Below are 15666 nucleotides of genomic sequence, written 5' to 3'. Positions count from 1 at the left end.
AGTCTGGTTATTGAATATGGGGTTTGGGACATTATGCTGCAATTGTACAAGTCATTAGTGAAGCCACACTTGGAGTGTTGTGTACCGTTTTGGTCACCCTGTTATTGGAGAGGGTGCAGAAAAGGTTTACAAGAAAATTACAGGAGGTCCTGAGTTATAGGAAAAGGTTGCCCAGGGCAGGTCTTTATTCCTTGAAACATAGGAGAATGACAGGTGTCCTTATAGAAGTGTTTAAAATTATGAGAGACATTGATAAGGTGGATAGAAACAGCCTTTTCCCAAGGTAGGAGGCACAAAACTAGAAGGTGCAGGTTTAGAATGAGAGGGAAAATATTTAAAAGGACCCTGAGGAGCAGCTTTTTCAAATAAAGGGTAGTTAGTACATGGAACAGGCTGCCAGAGGAAATGGTTGAGGCAGGTATAATAGTATCACTTACGGAGGAATTGGAGAGGTTGGGCTTAGGGGCTTATGAGCCAAATGCAGGAAATTAGGACTGTGGCCAACATGGACAGGTTGGGTCACAGGGCTTATATCCATGCTGTATTACTCCACGGCTCTATGTCTCTAAATGGTTCAAATGTCTATTAAAATAACAGACAAGGCCATGTTGCTGAACAATTTCCAGAATCATATCTTAAATAAAAATAAATTGATGAGTATTTAATAAAATAATTACCTTAAAAGTATGTACAGCAACATTTAGACTTAGAAGAAGAGGTAATAATTTGCCCTTTAAAGTAGAAAATGTCCTGAGCTGATTGTTGGAGGGCTTAGAGAAATCACATGTAATATGATGAGCAAGTGTATAATCAAGAAGAATAGGTTGAAGCAGGGTTCTAAAAAAGGAGTGACAGATGAGCAGGGAGGATTGGGGATGGAGAGTGTGGCCTAGATAACGAAAGACCCAGGCAAGAGGAAAGACAGTTCACCAAAGGGCACAGATGGGTGGCTGGAGAATTTGGCTGGGGATGTTCTGAGGCTAAAGCAGCCACAGCAATTGAAGGAGAGAACTGAAGGGATTTAACCATGTGAAGGGATGAAGCCATGCCCTGATATACGTACACGAGGGCAGGGCTGAGAAGTGAGCAGAATTTGTTGCATGATATACATGATTCTGGTCAGTGGAAGTTTTACAGAGGATGGAAGGTGGAAATTAATCTGAAAATAGAAGGTACATCAGGACCGGAGGTAACACAGCACAAGGGCTGAGAAAATTGATGGGAAGAGGAGAAGTTGCAAATCAGAGCTTTATTCTGGTCTTTGTGCAAGAGAGGTTGCTCAAGTCAGGGTCACTGACATTCCAGCTGTTTGAGACTATAGTTATGGAGGAGCAGGCAGAAGGGTTGTTGGATGGAGAGACTTCATCCCTATGAAAAACTATGCTATGTGTAAGTAAGCACCATGGGCTGTGATCCCACTCATTAATAGGAGGTAGCTGTAGTTCACCCAAAGCCCAATTTTGGGCAACAGGAGGCAGGCCTGCCCCTGATTTCTAAAGGTCATGAGACAAAACATTCACTCCAACTCCACATAATGATTCATAGAAAGTAGATTTAAAATCAAGTCACATACCCTTTCGAGCAATGGGAATCTTCTAATTAGTAACACTGTACATTTTGGTTACATTTATCTTTATTTTGGAAGCATGTTATCTGCATAGATTACCAGCAAAAATGGTAATTATATCAATATCATGAAGTCCCACCGTTCTCCATTTTGATCTACTTATTCTTCATCACCCCCTTAATTCCATCCTCTTCCTGCTCAGATGTTTAGAAATGCAGGTGTTAATTCACAACATATTGAACTGGTCAGAATACGGGAACTGTCTGTTATTTGTACATCCTCCGTGCCCATGCAAAGACTGTCTCACTGTGTTTTATCCCTGTCCTGCTCTGTTTTGTTTGTAGCAGCTCTAATCCAGTAGACAATCTAGTTCCCAGGAGTTGACACTCTCACATGCATGGTTGGACAGATTAGGAGAGTTTATTTATTTGTTGAGCGTGGAACAGACCCTTCCCCCTTTGAGCTGCACCACCTAATTTAACCCTAACCTAATCACGGGGTAATTTACAATGACCAATTAACCAATCAACTCCTATGCCTTTGAACTGTGGGAGGAAATCCCAAGCACCCGGAGGAAACCAATGTGGCCACGAGGAAGAAGGCACAAACTCCTAACAGAGAGTGGGAGGAATTGAAACCGGATCACTGGTGCTGTAAAGCATTGTGCTAACCACTATGCTGCTGGAATGGGCAAAGAAGTGGCAAATAGGATATAGTGTAGAGAAGTGTTTGGTCATGCACTTTGGTAGAAGGAATAAAGGCGTAGGCCAGGAGATAATTCAGAAATCAGAGATGCAAAGGGACTTGGGAGCTCTTATGCAGGATAAACTTGTTGGGTGAATCACTGCAATCTTAGCATTCCTTTTGATAGGAGCAGAATATAAAAGCAAAGATGTGACGCTGAGGCTTCATAAAGCAGGTTCACAAGAATGGTTCCAGGAATGAAAGTGTTAACATATGAGGAGCATTTGATGGCTCTGGGCCTGTATTTGCTCAAGTTTAGAAGAATGGGGGGCAGGGGGATCTCATTGAGGCCTATTAAATATTGAAAGGCCTAGACAGAGTGGATATTGAAAGGACGTTTCCTCTAGTAGGGAGTCTAGAAGCAGAGGGCACAGAGTCAGAATATAGGGTTGTGCATATAGAATAGACATGACGACTGTGGAGGCCAAGTTATTGTGTATATTTAAAGCAGAGGTTGATAGTTTCTTGGTTAGTCAGGGCATCAAAGTTTACCAGGAGAAGGCAAGAGAATGGGATTGAGAGGCATAAAAAAAATCAGACATGATGGAATGGCAGAGCAGACTCAATGGGCTGAATGGCCTAATTCTGTTCGTATCTTTTATGTTCGTACAACTTATGGTCTGTACAACTGCAGACATAATTGAATTTTCAGCTTTGTCACTGTCTGAGATGCATATGCTGCAATACCTTCTGTGCATATATGATAACTAAAATATTATAACATCACATCCTTCTTTATATGAAACTCCCCTAACTTAATGAGCTCAGCTATTTTGTTTTTAAACAGGTCATCTTTCTATATTTCAAGCCTGTAACCTCTCCTTCACAAACAACAATGAAAATCACAAGATCACCAATTCCAGCGCAAGTAAACCATCTGAAATATTATCCCACCCAGTCATTCTAGAGTTATAAAAGGCATTATTGATATCCATCTGCTGGCAGTAATCAGCATTCTTCCTACATACCTGCAAGCAACACAACAAGAAACAGGGATTTCATTTTCAGTTCCATTGCAATCCTCAAGACAGTTCTTCGAATTCCCAACAATTTATACCTGAGGTTTGGCCTTGTAAGTGTAAATTCAGATAAATACACATGGACTTTTCCCAAGTTCGTGTGACATGTTTGAACGAAAATATCACATCATGTAAACTGATAACAGAAAATATGTGATTGCAGAACATGGAAACTTTTATAAAATCCCTGTTTCCATCCAAAGTAGATTTGAGTGGCTGGAGTCAATCCAATTATTAACTGTCAGGTACAATGGGACTAAGAGTGGGTGGCGGTGGTCACTTGCACACCCCAGTCAGTTTGCAGTGGCAACAACATCCCTTCCAATTTCCATCAGGACAGGTGCACCACAGGACTGTGTGCTTATCCCCCTTTTCTACTTGCTTTACACTTATGACTGTGTGGCTAAGCACAGCTCCAATGCCATATTTAGGTTTGCTGATGACACCACTGTCGTAGGCCATATCAAAGGTGGTGGCAAATCAGCATGCAGGAGGGAGATTGAAAATGTGTCTGAGTAATATCATAACAACAACCTCTTAACTCAATGTCAGCAAGACCAATGAACTGATTGTAGATTTCAGGAGAGGAAAACCAGAGGTCCATGAGCTAGTCCTCATTGGAGAATCAGAGGTGGAGAGGGTCAGTAACTTTAAATTCCTAGGTGTTACTATCTCAGAGGGCCTGTTCTGGACCCATCATATAAATGTAATTGCAAAGAAAGCACAACAGTGCCTCTACTTCCTCAGGTGTCTGCGTAGATTCAGCATGACATCAAAAACTTTGACTAACTTCTATAGATGAGTAGTAGAGAGTGCACTGACTGGCTGCATTATGGCCTGGTGAGGGAACACCAATGCCTTTGAATGAAAAATCCTATGAAAGGTAGTGGATTTGGCCCAGTCCATCACAGGTAAAGCCCTCCTAACCATAGAGCACATCTACATGAAATGTTGTCATAGGAAAGCAGCATCGGTCATGAAAGATCCTCACCCCCAGGCCATGCTATTTTCTCACTGTTGCCATCAGGTAGAAGGTACAAGTGCTTCAGGTTCAGGTTCACAAGCAGTTACTACCCCTCAACCATCAGGCTCTTGAACAAAAGAGGATAACTACACTCATTCTACTTCTGGTGTTCCCACAGCCAATGATCTCACTTCAAGGACTCTTCATCTTGTTATTCCATGTTCTTGTTATTTATTGCTATTTATTCATATTTGCATTTGCACAGTTTGTTGTCTTCTGCACTCTGATTGACCTTTCATTGACCCTGTTATAGCTACTGTTTATAGATTTGCTGAGTATGCCCAAAGGAAAACAAATCTCAGGGTTCTATGTGGTAACATGTACGTACTCTGATAATAAATTTTACTTTGAACTTTGGTCACTAGGAAAGGGGATCACAAAGCATGATCAGACAGTATTTGTTTAATGGGAAATAAAAACTATGTTGAACGAAATTGGATTCAGGTTAGCTGCTCTGTGGCTGCCCTGCTAAAGCAGCAGTCTTGCTGTCGTCTTCCTCCTCCTACCTTTCCTGTTCCACCAGCAAGGGATGAGCTCACACCATCACCAACGTGATAGATGAACAAAGCTATCAGAGCTCTGGAGACTGGGTCTGGAGTATACTGTGAGGCCCCACTACAAAAGAGCAAACAGTGGAAATGTTACTTCAGATCATGAGTTGATTTGCTCAATCTTACTTCTGATTGAATGTCATCAACCTGAAACCTGAAGCATCTGTGGAGAATTTATCAACGAGCATTTTTTGCTTTCGGCTTCTAGGATCTGCAGCTTTTTACTGCTCATTTGTTCAGCCCAGTTTACATCAGGCAACTGAGTTCTTAATAAGTGAGCCTTCTGCTCTTCAGATGCTCTAGATAGACTCAACACTAAGTAAATGTTCTGTCAGGAACCAGATGGTCAGAAAACAGATAACACTGCCTTACTTTAGGACTGTTCAGTTGCCTAACTGTTGTGTGCCTGCTCTCCAGGTATTAGGTGGAGGTAACATATTCTGTGCATGGTCCACCTCAGCTGGACATCTAGGCTTTCTTGGTATTCTCTGCTTATCCAGTCAATCTTCACATGTGACCCATGCAGAAGAGCTGATGAAGAATGGCATGTTTAAAGTCAATGGACAATACAGGCAATGGGTGCTGGCCAATCAGTCGTTGATATTCTGTCCAATCAGTTGCAGATACTCTGTCCAATTAATCACTGGTATTCTGTGTATTTGTCACTCTGTCCAAGCAGATCCTGGCATTCTGTTCATTCCACGCAGGAAGCCTGTAAATCTGGAGCCTAATTTTCACTCCAGAAACCAAAGGGACTGTGATGACCTGAGGTAAACCCCCTCCTTCCCCAATCTGAAAGGGTCAGGATCCCCATTCCAAAACAAGTTAGATTTGCATATTAAGAATTTTGATTTTTTTTCTCTTCTGGGAACCCAGTCAGCTGTAGGAGTGAATATAAATCTTATCAAAGTTTAGGGCTTGTGGCTTGTTTACCCATACAGATTAACATCTGTTAATTTTCTGGAACTTTCACCATGAATCATGAGGGAAAGAGGGAGAAAGTGAAACATTGTAGGCAGGATCAGGGTGAAAATAAGCTGAGTTTGACTGAGTGACTGTGAACCAGTTTTCATTTTAATTTGTAAGCTTCTTTTCTTTAAAACATTTATCTGAAATATCAGAACAAGGTGGGCTAAATCGTCTTTCAGAGGGATGTAGTGTAAAATGGATTGAAACTACAGTTGGAGAGAAAGTGAATGAGAATGTGAGTGAGGTCCGTCAGTATGAAAAGAACAAATCTGTGGGGCCTTGTGCCACAATAATGTGAATCTCTGACACCCTGTCCTTAGTCTCATTGGCAATGAGAAGCAGGATAGGAAATGAGGACACAAGGAGGAGGAGGAGGGTGAGATTTGACTTTCAGCCTTTCTGTCCACAAAAGAATAAGACTTAAGGCACAGGAGCCGATCTGGTGAGAATAAAATAGAATTGCACTGAACATCCACCATAACACCAGTACTCCCAGATCACACATCTGCACTGCTGTATTGCTGTCATCAAAGATCAGGGATCAAGGATGAAGGATCAACATTATTCACCATGTACACTTACATGCAGTCTGAACTTGCTGTGGTGTGTTGGTACGACATGTAACATGTGTTGGTGTGAACAACAATATTCAACAATCATAAAGAATAAAGAATTATGTAAAGATAAATTTAGAAGTACGGATATGAAATAAATGTGCAAAAATACATACTTTATACTTTATTCTTTATTCTTGCCAAACAATTGGTACTAGAACATACAATCATCACAGCGATATTTGATTCTGCGCTTCACACTCCCTGGATTACAAATATTAAATATTAAAGATATTAAAAATAGTTAAAATTAGTAAATATTAAAAATTTAAATTATGAATCATAAATAGAAAATAGAAAAATAGGAAGTAAGGTAGTGAAAAAAAAAACTGAGAGGCAGGTCCGGATATTTGGAGGGTACGGCCCAGATCCGGGTCAGGATCCGTTCAACAGTCTTATCACAGTTGGAAAGAAGCTGTTCCCAAATCTGGCCGTATGAGTCTTCAAGCTCCTGAACCTTCTCCCGGAGGGAAGAGGGACGAAAAGTCTGTTGGCTGGGTGGGTCGTGTCCTTGATTATCCTGGCAGCACTGCTCCGACAGCGTGCAGTGTAAAGTGAGTCCACGGACGGAAGATTGGTTTGTGTGATGTGCTGCATGTGTGATGTTCACGATCTTCTGCAGCTTCTTTCGGTCTTGGACAGGACAACTTCCATACCAGGTTATGATGCACCCTAGAAGAATGCTTTCTACGGTGCATCGATAAAAACTAGTGAGGGTTTCAGGGGACAGGCCAAATTTCTTTAGTTTTCTCAGGAAGTAAAGGTGCTGGTGGGCCTTCTTGGCAATGAACTCTGCTTGGTTGGACCAAGTCAGGTCATTTGTGATATTGACCCCGAGGAACTTAAAGCTTTCGACCTGTTCCATTTGCGCACCACCGATGTAAATTGGGTCGTGCGGTTCGTTACTCCTTCTGAAGTCAACAACCAATTCCTTGGTCTTGCTGACATTGAGGGATAGGTTATTGTCTTCGCACCATGCCACCAGGTTCTTAATTTCCTCTCTGTACTCAAACTCTCATCATTACCCGAGATACGGCCTACAATTGTTGTGTCATCAGCAAACTTATATATTGAGTTTGATGGAAACTTGGCTACACAATAATGGGTGTACAGTGAGTACAGCATGGGGCTGAGTACACAGCCTTGTGGGGCACCGGTGCTCAGAGTGATTGTAGAGGAGAGCTTGTCCCCTATTTTTATAGCCTGGGTCCTGTCTGTGAGGAGGTTGAAGATCCAGCTGCAGATCTGAGTGCTAAGGCCCAGGTTCCGGAGCTTAAGAATCTGTTTATTTGGAACGATGGTATTAAAGGCAGAGTTGTAGTCAATGAAAAGGAGCCTTATGTATGCGTCTTTATTCTCCAGGTGTTCTAAGGAGGAATGTAGGGCCAGAGAGATGGTATCTGCCGTTGACCTGTTGCTCCAGTAGACAAATTGCACTCGAAGCACTTCATAGCAATTGATGTCAGAGCCACAGGTCGATAGTCATTCAGGCATGCCACCTTGTTCTTCTTCGGCACTGGGATTATCGTTGCCTTCTTAAAACACGAGGGGATCTTAGACTGAAGCAAGGAGCAGTTGAAGATGTCAGCAAACGCTCCAGCTAGCTCGCTTGCACAGGCGCGGAGAACCCGTCCTGGGACGCCATCTAGGCCCGTCGCCTTCCTTGGATTTATCTTCAGGAAGGCCCTTCTAACGTCCTCCTCGGTGACGATGAATCTTGATGCCACCGGGTCCGGTTCATCCAGAGGGAGCGGAAAGCTCCTCTTCTGTTCAAATCTTGCATAGAATACGTTAAGTTCGTCAGGAAGAGAAGCGCCACAGTTACTGATACTCCCAGCCTTAACACCAGCATATATTTAAAATGCAAACAGCATTATAGAAAGCATTATAGAATGTGTTGGATGCTGGTGTGTAAATCCAAGGTCATTTCCAAAGTCAGGAGCAAGGCATAAAACTTGTCATAGAAACATAGAAAATAGGTGCAGGAGTAGGCCATTCGGCCCTTCGAGCCTGCACCGCCATTTATTATGATCATGGCTGATCATCCAACTCAGAACCCTGCACCAGCCTTCCCTCCATACCCTCTGATCCCCGTAGCCACAAGGGCCATATCTAACTCCCTCTTAAATATAGCCAATGAACTGGCCTCAACTGTTTCCTGTGGCAGAGAATTCCACAGATTCACCACTCTCTGTGTGAAGAAGTTTTTCCTAATCTCAGTCCTAAAAGGCTTCCCCCTTATCCTCAAACTGTGACCCCTCGTTCTGGACTTCCCCAACATCGGGAACAATCCTCCTGTATCAAGCCTGTCCAATCCCTTTAGGATTTTATACGTTTCAATCAGATCCCCCCTCAATCTTCTAAATTCCAACGAGTACAAGCCCCGTTCATCCAGTCTTTCTTCATATGAAAGTCCTGCCATCCCAGGAATCAATCTGGTGAACCTTCTTTGTACTTCCTCTATGACAAGGATGTCTTTCCTCAGATTAGGGGACCAAAACTGCACACAATACTCCAGGTGTGGTCTCACCAAGGCCTTGTACAACTGCAGTAGTACCTCCCTGCTCCTGTACTCGAATCCTCTCGCTATAAATGCCAGCATACCATTCGCCTTTTTCACCGCCTGCTGTACCTGCATGCCCACTTTCAATGACTGGTGTATAATGACACCCAGGTCTCGTTGCACCTCCCCTTTTCCTAATCGGCCACCATTCAGATAATAATCTGTTTTCCTATTTTTGCCACCAAAGTGGATAACTTCACATTTATCCACATTAAATTGCATCTGCCATGAACTTGCCCACTCACCCAACCTATCCAAGTCACCCTGCATCCTCTTAGCATCCTCCTCACAGCTAACACTGCCGCCCAGCTTCGTGTCATCCTCAAACTTGGAGATGCTGCATTTAATTCCCTCATCCAAGTCATTAATATATATTGTAAACAACTGGGGTCCCAGCACTGAGCCTTGTGGTACCCCAAGTCACTGCCTGCCATTCTGAAAAGGTCCCGTTTATTCCCACTCTTTGCTTCCTGTCTGCTAACCAATTCTCTATCCACATCCATACCTTACCCCCAATACCGTGTGCTTTAAGTTTGCACACTAATCTCCTGTGTAGGACCTTGTCAAAAGCCTTTTGAAAATCCAAATATACCACATCCACTGGTATACCACATCCCTATCCACTCTACTAGTTACATCCTCAAAAAATTCTATGAGCTTCGTCAGACATGACTTTCCTTTCACAAATCCATGCTGACTTTGTCCGATGATTTCACCGCTTTCCAAATTTGCTGTTATCACATCTTTGATAACTGACTCCAGCAGTTTCCCCACCACCGACGTTAAGCTGACCGGTCTATAATTCCCCGGTTTCTCTCTCCCTCCTTTTTTAAAAAGTGGGGTTACATTAGCCACCCTCCAATCCTCAGGAACTAGTCCAGAATCTAACGAGTTTTGAAAAATTATCACTAATAATTTCACGATAGTTTTATTAAGAGTTGATAGAACAAAGAAAGCAGGAACAGAGCAATGACAGGGGGTCGCTGCTACTTGAAAAGAGAGGAACTAAAGATGGCAGCTAGCACTGGGGAGGCACGATAGCGTAGTGATTAGCTCAACGCTTTACAGGACAGGCAACACAAGTTCAAATCCCACCGCTGCCTGTAAGGAGTTTGTATGTTCTCCCCATGACCACATGGGTTTCCTCCCACAGTCCGAAGACATACCAACTGGTAGGTTAATTGGTCATTGTAAATTGTCCGGTGATCAGCCTAGGCAGGATGGCTCAAAGGGGTGGATGCACCTATTCCATGCAGCATCTCAAAATAAAATAAAACAGCTACTTTTATACCTAAAGACAAGAAAATTCCATGGATAACAATAACCCATTTAGGAAAAAAAACTTATTCAATATTATAGTAAAAATTAACCAATGAGAAAATACTCATTCACTTAAAGAAAGAACAAAGAAGCTTCGAAGCTACCAGGATTATACTTCGTATGGCCACTGGAGGCATATTAAACTGTTATGCATATGAAGGCTGCTTAAAATATAAGCAGATAATTGATAGTTGAACTGCAAAGAAAATGACAATTAAAATTAAACAATGGGATTCAACAATCCCCCCCACCGATCCTAAATCGTATGTTTAGAATCACTACATCTGAAAATTCACCAACATAAAAACTTGTGCTATCTACATTACCTATTAGGTTGTCAAAAAATAACTTTGTTAATAACATATCAAAGTGTATATATTCTTCAACGTACCATATGTCTTGGTTGGACAGATTAGTAGGCACGCTTTTGCAAGTTTGAACTATATTGACAATGATCGCCTTTAAACAAGTAAAAAGGGTGTAAATAATGATGGCATATTCGTACGAATATTATGACTCGTGATATTGAGTAACCCCAGTTTCAGAGACTTAAGTGAATCCAATCAAAGAAATCTCACCCATCTGATTGATGTACTTTAGCTACTTTGTTATGAATATGATCAGTTAAATTATTGTCTTCAGACTCATCAGGTAAGTAAGTACAACACTCCTTGCCTATGACTACACATCCCTTCCCCCAATGCCTAGGGAAGATCTAATGCCATACGATTTTGAAGATCCATCTTACGCATGGCAACCATTTCTGTTGTTATCTTTTCCAAAGCTTCGGCAGTATCATTGCGTACTCTTTCTAAGGCTGCAGCAACATTTTAAACTTCTTTTATACTCCTTTGCAACACCAAAAAATGGGAATAAAATTGAAGCAAAAAGATCTCCTTCTGAAATGTCTCGTTTACTTCTGGACTTGCGAGGTAAAGTTAAGGTGTGTGTTTATCTCATGGCTGGAAAAACATAACCTAAATAACAAGATCCTGACTCATTACATGGAAGTGTAGGCTCCATTTCTGCACAAAGTACCTATTGTTCCATGAACTTAGACCATTTCTCATTACTTGACAGGAGCTTTGCTGAATTGTAATATTCCTGACCGTCAATAATATAAGTATATATTATGAGTCATCTCAACTTGCACATTATGAGTAAGAAAAGTTGACAAAAATATAACAACAAATACTATCAGAATAAACTTCATAATGTCCAGTAGTTGTCAATTTGCAGGAAGTTTACTGGCTGGTCAGTGATTTGCTCACTGTAGCCCCTCAGTATAGTGACTGTGAGTAAGAGGTTACTAGTACATTAACCACAGCACTTATTGTCTTGTCGGACACCACTTTAGCTCGCTTTCAGCGTCTGGCATGTATCCACTTGCTTTTACCTTCTACTTTCACTCCCAAATTGGTAATTTACAGCACTTGCTAAGGATTGTTCCCATCCAGCTCCCAGTAGTTATTTATGCAGTTTCTTAATCAGGACCCACTCGTCAGGGATCAGGTCTGTCCTCCTTTCGTTGGCTCTTCCCAAACAGCAGAAACCTGTTGAGAAACAGACTGTACAGCTTCGATAATGTAACTAATGAGTATATCAGCCTCTCTGAGATCGAGGACTCCCGGCAGTGACACAGGATGTCCTGTTACCCCTCGAATGGTCTTAGTTTAATTTTCTTGTTTGGGGTTGTTCTCATTCTACACAAGACTATAGAAAGAGCTGTAGGCCATGGTATGCCTTCCTCATGTTACTTAGTCAATGTTTAATGATTCCATTCATTCATTCGACTTGTTCTGATGATTCTGGGCTTTGTGGAGAGTGAAAAGACCATTCAATGTTCATCAGTCAACATAATTCCTGACAAACACTCCCAGTGAAATGTGTTCCCTGGTCAGAGTTAATGTGACATGGCAATCCCCATCTGGGGATGTAGTCCTTGTTCAAAGTTTTGTGTCTGTCTCTGTGAATCAGTGGCTTTCCCTGCTGGAACAGCTTCCACCCATCCTGAAAACTTGCCCACTATTACCAGTACATCTCAGTATCCTTTACACTTTGGCAAAGAAATGTAATCCACTTGTAAGTGTAAAAATGGACCAGGAGAGGCCAGAGCACTTAATTGTGGTAGCCTTTCTGCTGCTCCGGGATTTGTTTTCTGGCATGTCATGCATCTTTCAAACAATTTGCCCTTAACTTCAGATTAGACCATCATCCAATGTGTCCGAGAGGCTGTATTTGCTGTGCTAGATAAGGAAGCAACGTAGTTGGGACTACCAGTCAATGGCTATTGCCATACCTCCATACTCCATCACTGTTTAACTTCCTGCTATTCCCCATCGAGAACCACTGGAGCATTGAGCTTGCATCTCTCAGGTATCTTGTATGTTTGTCTGTGATAGAGTTCAACTTCATTTCCATAATTCCAGTTGTTGGGTTCACTGCAAAGGTCCTCTGTTCATTTATTACTTTTTCTCCTTTCCGTGCTGCCTTTTTCACAATCCCATCTGCAAATGCGTTTCCCCGGCTTTCCATTGTAGTCATTTCGCAGTGGCTTTTACATTTTAATAGGGCAATGTCTGGTGGCAGTTGTACGACATCCATTAGTTCTTGTACTTGCTGGCCATTCTTGATTGGAGTTCCTACAGCCATAAAAAAAAAATCCTGCTTGGTTGGGTTGCATTGTTCTCTGATCTTGGCAATCTATTTTCGTCACCTTACAAGGAGACGTCTTCAGTGCGCTGTTAAGTCTGGTGTCCTCTGAATGTTTGGCTTTTATATACTTATTAATCAGCTGATAGATTGTCATTATGGAACTCGATTGTGCTGTAGGGAGGAAGTCTCATTGCTGATTGGTTGTGTGCTGAACTTCGTGTGTTGTGCTCTGGAATTTTGCCCACGTTGGCTCATAAATAGGATCGAGGTCTACATCTGTCTACAGAATTGTCATCTGGGCAGAAAGACCCAATTCCACACTGTATCTCAACAAATAACTGTTAAGATTGCCGTCATGTTTTTCTCATTGATATGATTCTTAACGCAGGTGCAATACACAATGTCACCTTAAAGTTTGATACACTTTCAGTTCTTCATCAAGAGTCACAGGATTGTCTGAGCACTTACTGACCTTCAGTAGATTGTTCAGTGGTTGAGCAATAATTAATGAATCTGTCACTACCCTGATTAGCAATAGTTCTATCTGCAGTCCTGTGTGTCTTCACTCCCTTGGTCTTTGTTAGAGCAACTTGTGATATAACTGTCAATTTTATTGTTTCATCAGTCATTTTCACTTCAATTGCTAGGGCCCGCAGTAGAGTCCATGTCACATCCATCCAGTAATTCCTCAGAGTTAAGGTGGTGCCATTCCATTGTGTCTGACCGATGTAGGCTGTAATTCTGCAGAGTTCAGATGGTGGCGCTGTACAGGGAGACTATTCAATGTTATAATAGCTCCGGCAGAGCTTCAGAAGTCAAGTTTATTGTCATTTAACTATATAAATATATATACCGTATAATGTATATAGCAACGAGACAACATTTCTCCGAATCCGAATGTATTTACCCTATCTTTAACTCTCATAATTTTGTACACCTCTGTTGTGTTCAATATTGAGGGATAGTGCAGAGCACACCAAGAGGACAGCATGCAGGATATTCAACTGAACTTTAGTGACAACCTTGCTTGTACAGTATGTGAACTCCTCCCATGTGGGAGTGGCTAATTGAGTGACAGATGAATTACACTATTAGCTACCACTACATCTTCCCTTCTTGGAAAAAAAGAGAACTAGGGATGTATTTTTTGTCTATCGAACAGCTTCGAAATTATAGTCACTGAAATTGAGTGATTCAGTTCACTTTACCCACAGCATGTAACTTGTGCTCCTTACATAAAGATGAAAAAGAATTGCCAACATTATAACAGTCTTTCTCTTTGTTTTTTATGGTCTCTCTCTTAGTTTTCCTCCTTTTTTCACCAATTCTTCTTTTTTTAATTCTCATTTTTTAAAGTATTTTCAGTATTAGAACTCTCTTTAAAATACACTACATCTGATGGTAGACTACCTGAACACTCCGGCGAAGTGAGGGGATTATTCTGCCTCTTTAGTCACTTACCCTAAGCTATTAGCCTGTGGAGTATATCACTGTGGTGGAACAAATAAAGAACCTGATCTAGTGTAGGTTCCACGGAGTGTTGGAGCGGATGGAGATTCTTGAACAGGTGCGTCCACCTCAGTTAAATGGTTCTTGTCAGAGGGGTCAGGCCACTCTATTTCATCTTCTACCTATTGTGGACTTTGAAGGCGCATGGGCGCACTCCTGTTCTTCCTCATTTCACCTTGTGATGTTCTGATCACAAACAATCGTGGTCCATGCTGCCGGGCTATTGTTCCTTTGGTGAGTTGGTCTGAAACCCAAAAAGCTTCACCACTCCTGAGCGGCGACAAAGATTTTGCTCTGTGTCTGAGATCATGCACGCTCTTCATTTTCACACGCTCTGTTGTCTCAAAATTCACACTTTGTAAGTGAGGTTGGAGAAGGAAAGGAAGAAAGGGTAGGCTTGTTCTCAGTCTCCGGCCCATTGACAGCTCTGATGGACTATAGCCATTCACAGGAGGCATGGAGCGATAAACTAGCAGTGCTTGAGAGGGGTCCTTTGCCTTCAGTAGGAGATTCTAACAGTTTGCTCTGCTCTTCCCACTTCTCCATTTTCCTGTGTGTACCATGGAACGCTTGTCTGGTGTTTGAACTCAGTCCCAAGCAAAGGCTTGGAATTCTGAACAGCATAATTGTGGACAAAAGTTCAAAGGTTCAAAAGTTAATTTATTATCAAAGTATAGAACTCTGAAATTCTTCAATTCTCTAGCTACCCATGAAACCAAGCAAGAAAAGAAAGGCAGCAGGCACATCAACCCCAAATCCTTCCTCCCACACAAAAAACAGACAAACTGGAGCAGGCACATCAACCCCAAATCCCTCCTCCCACACAAAAAACGAACAAACTGGAGCAGGCACATCAACCCCAAATCCCTCCTCCCACACAAAAAACGAACAAACTGGAGCAGGCACATCAACCCCAAATCCCTCCTCCCACACAAAAAACGAACAAACTGGATCAGGCACATCAACCCCAAATCCCTCCTCCCACACAAAAAGCGAGCAAACTGGATCAGGCACATCAACCCCAAATCCCTCCTCCCACACAAAAAACGAACAAACTGGAGCAGGCACATCAACCCCAAATCCCTCCTCCCACACAAAAAACGAACAAACTGGAGCAGGCACATCAACCCC

The 15666-nt window shown here is 42.1% G+C and overlaps 1 protein-coding gene across 1 annotated transcript in view; it reads right to left on the bottom strand.

Moving 5' to 3' along the window:
* The window catches only part of LOC134357627 (phospholipase A2, minor isoenzyme-like), a 34750-nt gene extending 21047 nt beyond the window's left edge, over positions 1-13703 (bottom strand). Inside the window, exon 1 of the mRNA XM_063069249.1 lies at positions 13550-13703. Coding sequence (XP_062925319.1) covers positions 13550-13703 — 154 coding nt within the window. The remainder of the gene's footprint in view (positions 1-13549) is intronic.
* Positions 13704-15666: the final 1963 nt, after the last annotated feature.

The sequence above is a fragment of the Mobula hypostoma genome, chromosome 2, assembly GCF_963921235.1.
Source record: "Mobula hypostoma chromosome 2, sMobHyp1.1, whole genome shotgun sequence".
Taxonomy (NCBI): Eukaryota; Metazoa; Chordata; class Chondrichthyes; order Myliobatiformes; family Myliobatidae; genus Mobula; species Mobula hypostoma.
Note: the sequence above shows the minus strand (reverse complement) of the source record. Positions and strands in the feature narration are given on the sequence as shown.